The 16,663-nt window shown below is 42.9% G+C and overlaps 1 protein-coding gene across 1 annotated transcript; it reads left to right on the top strand.

The window, feature by feature from the left end:
* Positions 1-377: 377 nt before the first annotated feature.
* LOC116746404 (ornithine decarboxylase antizyme 2-like) lies at positions 378-1,596 on the top strand. The gene is given in 3 exon segments (XM_032617901.1): positions 378-642; positions 644-986; positions 1,227-1,596. Coding segments are annotated over 3 exon segments (570 nt in total). The 5' UTR covers positions 378-546; the 3' UTR covers positions 1,358-1,596.
* The last annotated feature ends 15,067 nt before the right edge of the window (positions 1,597-16,663 follow it).

The following is a 16,663-nucleotide window of genomic DNA, read 5'->3' as shown; positions in this document are numbered from 1 at the left end:
TAAAAAACTATCATCATGTAGAAATAATATTTTCATTTGCCTCGTGAAAACAAAGAGAAACAACAGATAGACCGTTAAAACTATTAAGAGAATTCAGTAAAATCACCAGATACAATATTAACCTAAAAAAATAAATCCGTAACATTTTTCTTCACCAGCAGAACGAACTTCTAGTTACAATAGCAGCAAAAAAGCGTGTACAATGCCTAGGAATGAACTTAACCAAGAATATAAAAGAAACCGAGGGCTTCCCTGGTGGCGCAGTGGTTGGGAGTCTGCCTGCCGATGCAGGGGACACGGGTTCGTGCCCCAGTCCGGGAAGAGGCACAACAGTGAGAGGCCCGCGTACCACAAAAAAAAAAAAAGAAACCGAGTTGGAGGCAGGCGCTCGCTGAGGCAGGAGGAGGGCTCTGGGCCCGCTGCCTGACAGGGACTTAGCCCGCAGAGCTCGGCCCTGCGCGCGCGCGCGCGACCCCACACCCGCCCACTCATCCACCTACCCACTCCCTGCGCCGCCTCTTCCCACCCTGAGCAGAGCCGCCGAGGATGATAAACACCCAGGACAGTAGTATTTTGCCTTTGAGTAACTGTCTCCAGCTCCAGTGCTGCAGGAACATTCTTCCGGGGCCTCTGTGGTGTGCCTGATGCCCCTCACCCACTGTCGAAGATCCCCGGTGGGCGAGGGGGCGGCAGGGATCCTTCTCTCTCAGCTCTAATATATAAGGACGAGAAGCTCACTGTGACCCAGGACCTCCCTGTGAACGATGGAAAACCTCACATCGTCCACTTCCAGTATGAGGTCACCGAGGTGAATGTCACTTCCTGGGATGCAGTCCTGTCTAGCCAGAGCCTGTTTGTAGAAATCCCAGATGGATTATTAGCTGATGGGAGCAAAGAAGGATTGTTAGCACTGCTAGAGTCTGCCGAAGAGAAGATGAAAGTGAACTACGTCTTCATCTGCTTCAGGAAGGGCTGGGAAGACAGAGGTGACGGGGCAGAGCAGCTTGAGACCTACTGCCCAGGCTGGGGAGGGGAAAAGGGGGCTCTTAGTAAGGTGGAGCCCCTGAGTTTGACATACAAACCCTGGGAGATCATGGGATTGAGAGTGTCCAAATTTAGGAAAGGCCTAGTGCTTACTTATTCCATCTTTGTTCTGGGTTTTCCCTTGATTTGAGCCTACCCTTGTTGTTTCTTACCAGCATCCTTTTTTACACTCTCTTCTGCAGCTCCACTCCTGAAGACCTTCAGCTTCTTGGGCTTTGAGATTGTGCATCCAGGCCATCCCTGTGTCCCCTCTCGACCAGATGTGATGTTCATGGTTTACCCCCTGGACGAGAACTTGTCTGATGAGGACTAATGGTCATAGAGGATGCTTTGCCCAAGAGCCACAGTGGGGGAAGAGGGGAAGTTAGGCAGCCCTGGGACAGAGGAGGGGGCTTCTTGCTGTCTAGGGAAGGACGCTGAGGCGCTGAGGGTGAGGGTTGCCTGTTGTGCTCTCGGCGTTGACTCGTTGAAATTGTTTTCCATAAAGAACAGTATAAACATATTATTCACATGTAATCACCAATAGTAAATGAAGATGTTTATGAACTGGCATTAGAAGCTTTTTAAACCGCGCTGTGTGATGTGCTCTATCTAGCCTAGGGGAGGACATTGCCTAGAGGGGGAGGGACTGTCTGGGTCCAGGGGCAAGGCCTGGAGAGCTGGTGGACAGCACTGTCAGGCTGAGGTTCCCCTGCCGTTGGGCTTTCTTTTTTGGTTTTTAAGACCTGTGTATTTTCTTTCCTTGCTTCCTGTCACCCTGGGGACTCCGGAGTATAGGCTTTTCAGCCCCTGGGCAGTGTCCTTCAGTTGTTTTTGACACTCCACCTGGGCTTCTCTCTGTGCATTTGTGTCTGGCCTGGAGAAAGCAGGTCTGACCCCTCCTTTACAGCTTCGTGTTATTCTGGCATTTGGTTAAGCTGGCTTAATCTGTTTCATGTTCTCAGTGCATTTAAAATAGGGGCATTGAAGTTCACTCCCACCACCAGGGCTTTTTTTGGGGTGCCTGGGCCTTAAAAAACACTAGCCAAACTCCAATTCTCAGATTACGGCCAGGAGTTCTCGCTCTTGGCTGCAGGCCCAAGGTGTGTCCTTCCTAGGGTCACAGACAGCAGAAGGCAAGAGGAAGAGCAGCTCAGGGCCTGGGGGTTGTGGGAGAATCTGCTCCGAGAGACGGGACGCCTCTGCCTGGCTAAGTCTAGTGCTAACGGCGCCCCTCTCTGGCAGGTTCTGAGTAGTGCCTGAGACCCTGCTCCCCAGGGCTTGGCAGTGGCACTGAGGGTGTAGAAGTGGCCTGCCCTTTTCTGTTTTCACTGAACAGCTTGTTCTAAGGGGGGAGGAAGGGGGAGAGGTCTAGACTGGGCGAGGGGGTGGGGGTGTCAGGGAGGCAAGTGTGTTGTGTTACTGTGTCAATAAACTGATTTAAAGTTGTGAAAGAAAAGAAAAGAAGCCTATGGAGAAAACTTTAAAACTCTACTAAAGGATGTAGAAATTAACCTGAAGAAATTGAGGGAAATTTTATGCCCTTGGATGGAATTACTTAATGTTACACAGGAGTCAGTTCTTTATGAATTAATTTATATATGCAGTGAAATCCCAGTAAAGATTCCAGGTATATTTTCCAGGAACTTGATATACTCATTCTAAAATTTATATGGATGAGCAGGATTAAGTCAACCTTCCAAGAGTGAGGAGCAGCGCACTGCAAAGCCGTGTAAAAAGCCAGACGAAGCAGAACGAGAAGATTGTTCTGCACAAAAACAGACCAATAGACCATGGAATAGAACAGACAAGTCCAAGTCAGACCATGAGCATATGTTGTTAGGCTTCGCACATCAATGAAGCAGAGTAAACCAGCTCAGTAGATGGAGAAAGACAAAGGAGGATTCCTGCCTGACACCGAATGGAAATGTACACTCCAAATGACAAAAGACCTCAATGTGAAAAGTAAAACTCTACAGTTAATGGAAGAAAATATAAGAGGGTACCTTTGGGACCTGCGTTGAGAACGGAACTCCTTATACAAAACCTCAAAAGCACAAACCCAGAAGGAAAAAAAATGGATTAATTTGATAATGTCAAAATTAAGGATATCTGTTCAAAAGTGGATACCATGGACAATAGGTGATAGAATGGGAGAAGATATTTGTAAATCTAAATATGATAAGGAATTACTATATAGAATATACAAGTTACTCATGCAAACCAAAAAGCAGAGAGGCTTCCAGTTTCCAGTTGGGCAGGTAAGGAGCTTGGAAGTCTGTACTCTGTCCTAACAGGTGAAAAGCTGAAAAAAACCGAGAATAAACAACGCTTCTTACACCTGTCAGAGAATTGAGGACACAGGGCAAACCACCGCTCCAAAAAGTGGAAACACAGACAGGTGGATACTCACAGCTACCAGAGCAGAAACCCATGGACAGAGACCTCCCTGGGAACCAGCAGTAGGGTAGGTAAACCTCAACTGTGATTGGTGAATTGCTGGAGGCTCCATGTGGACAAGTTTGAGATTTAAAAACGCCAGGGGGGCCCAGTCTCATAGAGGCGCCCAAACTTTTGTTGAGTTTTGCCTCTAGGAGCTCTACCAGGGTGTCACAGCAAATGTCAGAGAAAAATCGGGTCATGCTTCCAGCAGGGGGAGACAAAAAGTAACCATTTTGAAATATGTCAGAGGGTTCCATTCTTCTTAACACCCCCAGAAGAAACCATTTTACCCCAGCCTAACCTGCTGGGATTTCAGCAGAGACTAAACAATCTGGGGGAAGGAAAATCCCCAACTCCAGCCAGCTCTAGCCATCCTGTTCCACTTAAGGGGCTGAAAAAAACAGAAGCACTTGTGAAGTTCACAATCCAGAGGTACATTCTCACTAAAAGACTGAGCCCTGGGCTTCCCTGGTGGCGCAGTGGTTAAGAATCCGCCTGCCAATGCAGGGGACAAGGGTACAAGCCCTAGTCCGGGAAGTTCCCACATGCCGCGGAGCAACGAAGCCCGTGCGCCACAGCTACTGAGCCTGCGCTCTAGAGCCCGCGAGCCACAACTACAGAAGCCCGAGTGCCTAGAGCCCGTGCTCCACAACAAGAGAAGCCACTGCAATGAGAAGCCTGTGCATCGCAACAAAAAGTAGCCCCTGCTCACCACAGCTAGAGAAAGCACGCATGCAGCAAGGAAGACCCAAGGCAGCCAAAAATAAATAAATAAAAGTAATTAATTAATTAAAAAAAAAAGAAAAAGACCGAGCCCTAATCATAGGACTATAGGACTCCCCTCCTCACTTCCTCCTCTACCACATGACTACGGGCCTATTTACTGCAGTTCCTTTACATCATGTCTGGCTTTCAAAAAAATTACAATGCATACTCAAAGGCAAAAAACACAGTTTGAAGAGACAGAGCAAGCACCAGAACAAGACTCAGATCTGGCAGAGCTGTTGGAATTGTCAGATTAGGTTTTAAAATAACTATGATCATTATGTTAAGGGCACTTAGATGGATAAAGTAAACAACATGCAAGAACAGATGGGCAAGATATGCTGAGAGATGGAAATTCTAAGAAAGAGTCCAAAAGAACTGCTAGAGATCAAAAACACTATAACAAAAATGAAGAATGCGTTTGGTGTACTCATTAGTAGACTGGACATGATTGAGGAAAGAATCTCTGAGCTTGAGGATATGTTTATAGATGCTTCCAAAACTGAAAAGCAAAGAGAAAAATGACTGAAAAGAAAACTGGAACAGGATATCCAAAGACTGTGGAGAACTGCAAAAGGTGTAACAAACACATAATAGGAGTACTAAAGAATGAGAGAAAGGAACAGGAGAAATATTTAAAGCAATAAGGACTGAGAATTTCCCAAAATTAATATCAGACACCAGAACACAGATCCAGGAAGCTCAGAGAACACTAAGCAGGATAAAAACAACAACAACTACAAAACAAACCTACTATACCTTCAAATTGCAGAAAATCAAAGATAAAGAAAAAATACTGAAAGAAGCCGGCGGGGAGGGGGGGGTGGGAATCACCTTACCTACAGAGGAACAAAGATCAGAATTACATCTGACTGCTCCTCAGAAACCATGCAAGTAAGAAGAGTGTGTAGTGAAATATTTCATCTTGAGAGAAAAAAAACCTCATCAACTTAGAATTCTGTATCCTGAGAAATTATCCTTCCAAAGTGAAGGAGAAATAAAGACTTTCTCAGACAAACAAAACTTGAGGGAATTTGTTGCCAGTAAACCTGTCCTGCAAGAAATGTTAAAAGAGGTTCTTTAGAGAGAAGGAGATGATATAGGTCAGAAACCTGGACCTACATAAAGAAAGGAAGAGCATTAGAGAAGGAATAAGTGAAGGTAAAATTAAAAACTTTTAGTATTCTTATTCTTAATAGAGAAAATAATAACAGCAACAACGTATTCAATGATTATAGCTTATGTATAAGTGAAATTAATGACAGCAGTTATCCAAGGCATGGGAAGAAGGAATTAGGAATATTTGGTTATTGTAAAGTACTTGCAGTACCCATGAAGTGGTACAGTGTTATTTGAAAATGGACTTTGATTAGTTGTAAATGTATATTGCAAACTCTAGGGAAACCTCTGAAAAAGTTTTTTTATCAAAAGTTATCAGAAGCGGAGATCGCCTTCCTCCCCACGGATACACCAGAAATACATCCACACGTGGAACAGCTCCTACAGAACTCCTACTGAAGGCTGGCAGAAGACCTCAGACCTCCCAAAAGGCAAGAAACTCCCCACGTAACTGGGTAGGGCAAAAGAAAAAACAGAGACAAAAGAATAAGGACGGCACCTGCACCAGTGGGAGGGAGCTGTGAAGGAGGAAAAGTTTCCACACACTAGGAAGCCCCTCCGCGGGCGGAGACTGCGGGAGGCGGAGGGGGGAGTTTCGGGACCGCGGAGTAGTGCACAGCGACGGGTGCGGAGGGCAAAGCGGGGAGATTCCTGCACAGAAGATCGGTGCCGACCAGCACTCACCAACCCGAGAGGCTTGCTGCTCACCCACCGGGGCGGGCGGGGCTGCGAGCTGAGGCTAAGGTTTTGGTTTTGGACGGAGCTCAGGGAGAGGACTGGGGTTGGCGGCTTGAACATAGCCTGAAGGGGTTAGTGCACCACGACTAGCCGGGAGGGAGTTCGGGGAAAAGCCTGCACCGGCCGAAGAGGCAAGAGACTTTTTCTTCCCTCTTTGTCTCCTGGTGCGCGAGGAGAGGGGTCTAAGAGCGCTGCTTAAAGGAACTCCAGAGACGGGCGCGAGCCGCGGCTAAAAGCGCGAACCCCAGAGACGGGCGCGAGCCGCGGCTGAGGGCGCGAGCCCCCGAGACGGGCGCGAGCCGCGGCTGAAAGCGCAAACCCCAGAGACGGGCGCGAGCCGCGGCTGAGGGCGCGAGCCCCCGAGACGGGCGCGAGCCGCGGCTAAAACCGCGGAGCCCAGAGACGGGCGGGAGACGCTAAGGCTGCTGCTGCCGCCACCAAGGGGCCTGTGTGCGAGCACAGGTCACTCTCCACACCCCTCTTCCGCGGAGCCTGTGCAGCCCGCCACTGCCAGGTTCCCGGGATCCAGGGACAACTTCCCCGGGACAGCGCACGGCGGGCCTCAGGCTGGTGCAACGTCACGCCGGCCTCTGCCGCAACGTCACGCTGCCTCTGCCGCCGCAGGCCGGCCCCGCACGCAGTGCCCCTCCTTCCCCCATCCCCCAACCCCCGGCCTGAGTGAGCCGGAGGCCCCGAATCAGCGGCTCCTTTAACCCCGTCCTGTCTGAGCGAAAAAACAGACGCCCTCCAGCGACCTACACGCAGAGGCAGGGCCAAATCCAAAGCTGAGCTCCTGTGAGCTGTGAAAACAAAGAAGAGAAAGGGAAATCTCTCCCAGCAGCCACAGAAGCAGCGGATTAAAGCTCCACAATCAACTTGATATACCCTGCATCTGTGGAATACCTGAATAGACAAGGAATGATCCCAAATTGAAGAGGTGGAATTTAGGAGCGAAATCTATGATTTTTTTCCCTTTTCCTCTTTTTGTGAAGGTGTACGTGTATGCTCCTGTGTGACATCTAGTCTGTATACTCTAGCTTCCACCATTTGTCCTAGGGCTCTATCCGTCCATGACTTTTTTTTAAAAATTCTTTTTCTTAATAATTAAGTTTAATTGTAATAACTTTATTATACTTTACCTTCGTTCTTTCTTTCCTTCCTTCCCTCCCTCCTTTAGACAACGAATCACCCCAAATTGAGGAGGTGGTCTCAGGGAGCAGGATTTATGATTTTTCCCCCTTTACCTCTTTTTGTGAAGGTGTATGTGTATGCTTCTGTGTAAGATTTTCTCTGTATAGCTTTGCTTCCAACATTTGTCCTAAGGTTCTATCCGTCCCTTTTTTTTTTTTCTAAATATTTTTAAATTCAATAACTATATTATACTTTATTTTATTTTTACTGTATCATCTTTCTTTCTGTCTTTTTTTCCTTCTTTCCCTCCTTCCTTCCTTCCTTCCTCCCTCCCTCCCTCCCTCCCTCCTTTCTTTCCTTCTTTGCTTCTTTCTTCCTTCCTTCCTTTCCTCCTTTCCTTCTTTCTTTCCTCATACTTCTACTAATTCTCTCTACTTTTTCTCCCTTTTATTCTGAGCCGTGTGGATGAAAGGCTCTTGGTGCTCCAGCCAGGAGTCAGGGCTCTGCCTCTGAAGTAGGAGAGCCAACTTCAGGTCACTGGTCAACAAGAGACCTCCCAGCTCCACATAATATTAAACAGCGGAAATCTCCCAGAGACCTCCATCTTAACACCAGCACCCAGCTTCACTCAACGACCAGCAAGCCACAGTGCTGGACAACCTATGCCAAACAACTAGCAAAACAGGAACACAACCCCACCCATTAGCAGAGAGGCTGCCTAAAATCATAATAAGGCCACAGACACCCCAAAACACACCACCAGACGTGAACCTGCCCACTAGAGAGACAAGATCCAGCCTCATCCAGCACAACACAGGCACTAGTCCCCTCCACCAGGAAGCCTACACAACCCACTGAAACAACCTTAGCCACTGGAGACAGACATCAAAAACAACGGGAACTACGAAAGTGCAGCCTGCAAAAAGGAGACCCCAAACACAGTAAGATAAGCAAAATGAGAAGACAGAAAAACACACAGCAGATGAAGGAGCAAGATAAAAACCCACCAGACCTAACAAATGAAGAGGAAATAGGCAATCTACCTGAAAAAGAATTCAGAATAATGATAGTAAGGATGATCCGAAATCTTGGAAGTAGAATGGACAAAATGCAAGAAACAGTTAACAAGGACCTACAAGAACTAAAGATGAAACAAGCAACGATGAACAATGCAATAAATGAAATTAAAATCACTCTAGATAGGATCAATAGCAGAATAACTGAGGCAGAAGAACGGATAAGTGACCTGGAAGATAAAGTAGTGGAAATAACTGCTGCAGAGCAGAATAAAGAAAAAAGAATGAAAAGAACTGAGGACAGTCTCAGAGACCTCTGGGACAACATGAAACGCACCAACATTCGAATTATAGGGGTTCCAGAAGAAGAAGAAAGAAAGAAAGGGACTGAGAAAATATTTGAAGAGATTATAGTTGAAAACTTCCCTAATATGGGAAAGGAAATAGTTAATCAAGTCCAGGAAGCACAGAGGGTCCCATACAGGATAAATACAAGGAGAAACACGCCAAGACACATATTAATCAAACTGTCAAAAATTAAATACAAAGAAAGCATATTAAAAGCAGCAAGGTAAAAACAACAAATAACACACAAGGGAATCCCCATAAGATTAACAGCTGATCTCTCAGCAGAAACCCTACAAGCCAGAAGGGAGTGGCAGGACATACTGAAAGTGATGAAGGAGAAAAACCTGCAACCAAGACTACTCTACCCAGCAAGGATCTCATTCAGATTTGATGGAGAAATTAAAATCTTTACAGACAAGCAAAAGCTGAGAGAGTTCAGCACCACCAAACCAGCTTTACAACAAATGCTAAAGGAACTTCTCTAGATAAGAAATGCAAAAGAAGGAAACGACCTATAATAACGAACCCAAAACAATATAGAAAATGGGAATAGGAACATACATATCGATAATTACCTTAAATGTAAATGGACTAAATGCTCCCACCAAAAGACACAGATTGGCTGAATGGATACAAAAACAAGACCCTTATATATGCTGTCTACAAGAGACCCACCTCAGACCTAGAGACACATACAGACTGAAAGTAAGGGGATGGAAAAAGATATTCCATGCAAATGGAAACCAAAAGAAAGCTGGAGTAGCAATTCTCATATCAGACAAAATAGACTTTAAAATAAGGACTATTAAAAGGGATAAAGAAGGACACTACATAATGATCAAGGGATCGATCCAAGAAGAAGATATAACAATTGTAAATATTTATGCACCCAACATAGGAGCACCTCAATACGTAAGGCAAATACTAACAGCCATAAAAGGGGAAATTGACAGTAACACATTCATAGTAGGGGACTTTAACACCCCACTTTCACCCATGGACAGATCATCCAAAATGAAAATAAATAAGGAAACACAAGCTTTAAATGATACATTAAACAAGATGGACTTAATTGATGTTTATAGGACACTCCATCCAAAAACAACAGAATACACATTTTTCTCAAGTGCTCATGGAACATTCTCCAGGATAGATCATATCTTGGGTCACAAATCAAGCCTTGGTAAATTTAAGAAAACTGAAATTGTATCAAGTATCTTTTCCGACCACAACGCCATGAGACTAGATATCAATTACAGGAAAAGATCTTTAAAAAATACAAACACATGGAGGCTAAACAATACACTACTTAATAATGAAGTGATCACTGAAGAAATCAAAGAGGAAATCAAAAAATACCTAGAAACAAATGACAATGGAGACACAACGACCCAAAACCTATGGGATGCAGCAAAAGCAGTTCTAAGGGGGAAGTTTATAGCAATACAAGCCCACCTTAAGAAGCAGGAAACATCTCGAATAAACAACCTAACCTTGCACCTCAAGCAATTAGAGAAAGAAGAACAAAAAAACCCCAAAGCTAGCAGAAGGAAAGAAATCATAAAAATCAGATCAGAAATAAATGAAAAAGAAATGAAGGAAACAATAGCAAAGATCAATAAAACTAAAAGCTGGTTCTTTGAGAAGATAAACAAAATAGATAAACCACTAGCCAGACTCATCAAGAAAAAAAGGGAGAAGACTCAAATCAATAGAATTAGAAATGAAAAAGGAGAAGTAACAACTGACACTGCAGAAATAAAAAAAATCATGAGAGATTACTACAAGCAACTCTATGCCAATAAAATGGACAATCTGGAAGAAATGGACAAATTCTTAGAAATGCACAACCTGCCAAGACTGAATCAGGAAGAAATAGAAAATATGAACAGACCAATCACAAGCACTGAAATTGAAACTGTGATTAAAAACCTTCCAACAAACAAAAGCCCAGGACCAGATGGCTTCACAGGTGAATTCTATCAAACGTTTAGAGAAGAGCTAACACCTATCCTTCTCAAACTCTTCCAAAATATAGCAGAGGGAGGAACACTCCCAAATTCCTTCTACGAAGCCACCATCACCTTGATACCAAAACCAGACAAGGATGTCACAAAGAAAGAAAACTACAGGCCAATATCACTGATGAACATAGATGCAAAAATCCTCAACAAAATACTAGCAAACAGAATCCAACAGCACATTAAAAGGATCATACACCATGATCAAGTGGGGTTTATTCCAGGAATGCAAGGATTCTTCAATATACGCAAATCTATCAATGTGATAAACTATATTAACAAATTGAAGGAGAAAAACCATATGATCATCTCAATAGATGCAGAGAAAGCTTTCGACAAAATTCAACACCCATTTATGATAAAAACCCTCCAGAAAGTAGGCATAGAGGGAACTTTCCTAAACATAATAAAAGCCATATATGACAAGCCCACAGCAAACATCATCCTCAATGGTGAAAAACTGAAAGCATTTCCACTAAGATCAGGAACAAGACAAGGTTGCCCACTCTCACCACTCTTATTCAACATAGTTTTGGAAGTTTTAGCCACAGCAATCAGAGAAGAAAAGGAAATAAAAGGAATCCAAATCGGAAAAGAAGAAGTAAAGCTGTCACTGTTTGCAGATGACATGATACTATACATAGAGAATCCTAAAGATGCTACCAGAAAACTACTAGAGCTAATCAATGAATTTGGTAAAGTAGCAGGATACAAAATTAATGCACAGAAATCTCTGGCATTCCTATATACTAATGATGAAAAATCTGAAAGTGAAATCAAGAAAACACTCCCATTTACCATTGCAACAAAAAGAATAAAATATCTAGGAATAAACCTACCTAAGGATACGAAAGACCTGTATGCAGAAAATTATAAGACACTGATGAAAGAAATTAAAGATGATACAAATAGATGGAGAGATATACCATGTTCTTGGATGGGAAGAATCAACATTGTGAAAATGACTCTACTACCCAAAGCAATTTACAGATTCAATGCAATCCCTATCAAACTACCACTGGCATTTTTCACAGAACTAGAACAAAAAATTTCGCAATTTGTATGGAAACACAAAAGACCCCGAATAGCCAAAGCAATCTTTAGAACGAAAAAAGGAGCTGGAGGAATAAGGCTCCCTGACTTCAGACTATATTACAAAGCAACAGTAATCAAGACAGTATGGTACTGGCACAAAAACAGAAAGACAGATCAGTGGAACAGGATAGAAAGCCCAGAGATAAACCCACGCACATATGGACACCTTATCTTTGATAAAGGAGGCAGGAATGTACAGTGGAGAAAGGACAGCCTCTTCAATAAATGGTGCTGGGAAAACTGGACAGGTACATGTAAAAGTATGAGATTAGATCACTCCCTAACACCATACACAAAAATAAGCTCAAAATGGATTAAAGACCTAAATGTAAGGCCAGAAACTATCAAACTCTTAGAAGAAAACATAGGAAGAACACTCTATGACATGAATCACAGCAAGATCCTTTCTGACCCACCTCCTAGAGTAATGGAAATAAAAACAAAAATAAACAAATGGGACCTAATGAAACTTCAAAGCTTTTGCACAGCAAAGGAAACCATAACCAAGACCAAAAGACAACCCTCAGAATGGGAGAAAACATTTGCAAATGAAGCAACCGACAAAGGATTAATCTCCAAAATTTACAAGCAGCTCATGCAGCTCAATAACAAAAAAACAAACAACCCCATCCAAAAATGGGCAGAAGACCTAAATAGACATTTCTCCAAAGAAGATATACAGAATGCCAACAAACACATGAAAGAATGCTCAACATCATTAATCATTAGAGAAATGCAAATCAAAACTACAATGAGATATCATCTCACACCAGTCAGAATGGCCATCATCAAAAAATCAAGAAACAATAAATGCTGGAGAGGGTGTGGAGAAAAGGGGACACTCTTGCACTGCTGGTGGGAATGTGAATTGGTTCAGCCACTGTGGAGAACAGTATGGAGGTTCCTTAAAAAACTACAAATAGAATTACCATATGACCCAGCAATCCCACTACTTGGCATATACCCTGAGAAAACCAAAATTCAAAGAGAGTCATGTACCAAAATGTTCATTGCAGCTCTATTTACAATAGCCAGGACATGGAAACAACCTAAGCGCCCATCATCGGATGAATGGATAAAGAAGATGTGGCACATATACACAATGGAATATTACTCAGCCTTAAAAAGAAATGAAATTGAGCTATTTGTAATGAGATGGATAGACCTAGAATCTGTCATACAGAGTGAAGTAAGTCAGAAAGAAAAAGACAAATACCGTATGCTAACACATATATATGGAATTTAAGGGAAAAAAATGTCATGAAGAACCTAGGGGTAAGATAGGAATAAAGACGCAGACCTACTGGAGAACGGACTTAAGGATATGGGGAGGGGGAAGGGTGAGTTTTGACAGGGCGAGAGAGAGTCATGGACATATACACACTAACAAACGTAGTAAGGTAGATAGCTGGGGGGAAGCAGCCGCAAGGCACAGGGATATTAGCTCGGTGCTTTGTGACAGCCTGGAAGGGTGGGATGGGGAGAGTGGGAGGGAGGGAGACGCAAGAGGGAAGACATATGGGAACATATGTATATGTATAGCTGATTCACTTTGTTGTAAAGCAGAAACTAACACACCATTGTAAAGCAATTATACCCCAATAAAGATGTTTAAAAAAAAAAAAAAAAAAGTTATCAGAAGCATAACAGATAATGCTAAGAAAAGAGAGAAAATGGAATCATATAAAATGCTCAATTAAAACCACAGAAGGAATACAAATATTAGAGGGCAAAAATAGGAACAGAAAACTGGGGTAACATATAGAAAACAGTAACAAATATAGTAGATATTAATCCAGCTATGTCAATGATCATTTTATTTATTTATTTATTTTTTTGTGGCTGCGTTGGGTCTTCATTGCTGCGTGCAGGCTTTCTCTAGTTGTGGCGAGTGGGAGCTACTCTTTGTTGCGGTGCACAGGTTTCTCAGTGCAGTGGCTTCTCTTGTTGTGGAGCACGGGCTCTAGGCACATGGGCTTCAGTAGTTGTGGCACGTGGGCTCGGTAGTGTGGCGCATGGGCTCTAGGGAGTGTGAGCTTCAGTAGTTGTGGTGCACGGGCTTAGTTTCTCTGTGGCATGTGGGATCTTCAGGGACCAGGGCTCGAACCTGTGTCCCCTGCATTGGCAGGTGGATTCTTAACCACTGTGCCACCAGGGAAGTCCCTCAATGATCATTTTAAATGTCAGCAGTCTAAATATACCAACTAGAAGACAAAGAGTGTCAGAGTGGATTAAAAAGAATGACCCAATTATGTTGTCTATAAAAAACACACTTTAAATATAAAGACACAAATAGGGAATTCCCTGGTGGTACAGTGGTTAGAATTCTGCACTTTCACTGCCGAGGACATGGATTCAATCCCTGGTCAGGGAACTAAGATCCCACAAGCCACACAGCACGACCAAAAAAAAGGAAAAATATATAAAGACACAAATAGTTTAAAAATAAAGGGATGGAGAAAGGTACACCATGATAACATCAATTAAGAGAAAGCTTTATTAGTTTCGGATGGAGAAGACTACAGAGCAACGAAAGTTATCAGGGGTAAAGAGAGGCGTTATATAACAATAAGAGGATCAGTTCTCCAAGAAGACACAACAATCCTTAACAGGTATACACCTAACAATTAGACTGTCAATATATCTGAGTCAAAACTGATAGAACTGCAAGAAGAAATAGATGGATCCACTATCATAGTAGGAGACTTCAACACCTCTATCAGAAATAGACAGCCTGACCAGGCAGGAAATCAGTAAGGACGTACATGAACACAAAACATCATCAATCAAGTGGCTATAATTGACGTCCATCCAACAACTTCAGAATACACAGTCTTCTCAAGCTCATATGGAACATTCACCAAGATAGAACATTCAGCTGCATTGACCATATTCTGGGCCACAAAACACACCTTAACAAACTTAAAACAGAGATCATACAATGTTAGCTCTCAGACCACAATGGAGTTAAAGTATAAATCAATAACAAAGATAGCTGGAAAATCCTGAGATACTTGAATATTAAACAAGACACTTCTAAATGACACATGGGTCAAAGAAGAAGTCTCAAGAGGAATTTTAAACTATTTGGAAGTAAATGAAAATGAAAACACAATTAATCAAAAATTGTGTGATGCAACGAAAGCAGTGCTGAGAGAGAAATTTATGGCATCAATGCATGTATTAGAAAAGAAGGAAGATCTAAAATCAATGATCTGAGCTTCCATCTCAGGAAACTAGAAAAAGAAGACCAAATTAAATCCAAAGTAAGTGAAAGGTAGCAGGTCCTATAGAATAATGGGCAAAATTTATCAACAGGCAATTTGTAAAAGTGGTAACCCCAACAGGCACGTGAAGAGAATTATTAAGAATTAAAACCATCAATAATGAGAAGTGCAATTAAGGCAACAATGAAATATCACCTTCCACTTATTAGACTGGCAAAACTTGGAAAGCTGGGAAATGCCAAGTGTTAGCAGGTATGTGGAGATGTAGGCTCTTTTATGTTCTGCTGGTGGGGATGCAAAACCGTCAGCCTTTCTGGAGAGCAGTCTGGCACTACATAGACAGATATATGCATAGCCTAGGGCCCAGCAAATCCACTCCTGGGTGATATACCAGACAAATGATCACACAGGTACATTAGGGGATATGGATTAGAATGTTTACTGCTGTGTCAGTTCTGATAGTGGGCAGTCACAGACATTCAGTTGTCCATCCATCTGCGGCGGAGGAGATGGGTAAGATGTGGAAGATGCACACGACAGGGTACTATGCAGCAGTTAGAGAAGCAAGGGAGTAGATGCATACATAGCAACATGAATGGACCTTAAAAACAGTGCTGAGTGACAAAAATAAGCAGAATGAGATAAACAACTCAATACTATTCCTATCAATTAAAGTACATGCACATATTTTTGTAATTTACCGTATATACGTCGTTTATCAATTTGAAAAATGCATACCAGGGGCCGGGGGGGGGGATGAGTAGGTGGACCACAGAGAATTTTTAGGACAGTGAAAATGTTCTGTATGATACCATAATGATGGATACATGTCATTATACATTTGTCCAAACCCACAGAATGTAAACACCAAGCGTGAACCGTAATGTAAACACCAAGCGTGAACCGTAATGTAAACTCTGGGCTTCAGGTGATTCTGATGTGTGAGTGCTGATTCATCAGTTGTGACAAATGTCCCCTCTGGCGGGGATGCTGTAAATAGGGAAGGCTATGCATGTGTTGGAACAGGGGTTATATGGGAAATCTCTGCACTTTCTTCTTAATTTTTCTGTGAACCTAAAACTGCTCCAAGAAAAATGAAGTATTTAAAAAATAAATATAAAAATTTAAAATGCATATACAAAAAACTTGAAATGGATCATAAACCTAAAACTACACAACTTCTAGAAGAAGACATATGAGAAAATCTTTGATTTTGGGATAGGCAGACATTTTTTTCGAATAAAAAATTGCATGAATGGCAAAAGAAAAAATTGATACATTGAACACGACCAAATTGAAAACACTGGCTTTTCAAAAGGCACTGTTAAGAAACTAAGAAGGCAAGCCACAGCCTGGGAGAAATATTTGCAAAACACACGTGTGATAAAGAATTTTGTGACAGTCATCAATTTTTTTTTTTTCTTCTTCTCAGGTCTAAATCCTTCTTTGCCTGCTCTGTGATGATGGAAGTGGGCTGTGGAAATATTTCACCTGCGACATTTGGTATGATGTAATGCCAGTAGAGGAGGCTGGAAGGACAGTGAAAAAGGAAGGAATTTCCTCTTCCTGTTTCCCCGAGTCCTGCAGGGTGCAGGGTCTCTTGCACTGGGCTCCTACAGGGTGCAGCTTTCTCCGTTGCCTGGCTCCTGCAGAGACCAGCTTCCCCAGCTCCCACTTCTGGTAGCTCAGGGCAACCAGCAGAGCCCAGCTGCTAGAAGCTTCCCTCAGAACTTTCTCA

Source organism: Phocoena sinus, chromosome 2 (genome assembly GCF_008692025.1).
Source record: "Phocoena sinus isolate mPhoSin1 chromosome 2, mPhoSin1.pri, whole genome shotgun sequence".
Lineage (NCBI taxonomy): Eukaryota > Metazoa > Chordata > Mammalia > Artiodactyla > Phocoenidae > Phocoena > Phocoena sinus.
Note: the sequence above shows the minus strand (reverse complement) of the source record. Positions and strands in the feature narration are given on the sequence as shown.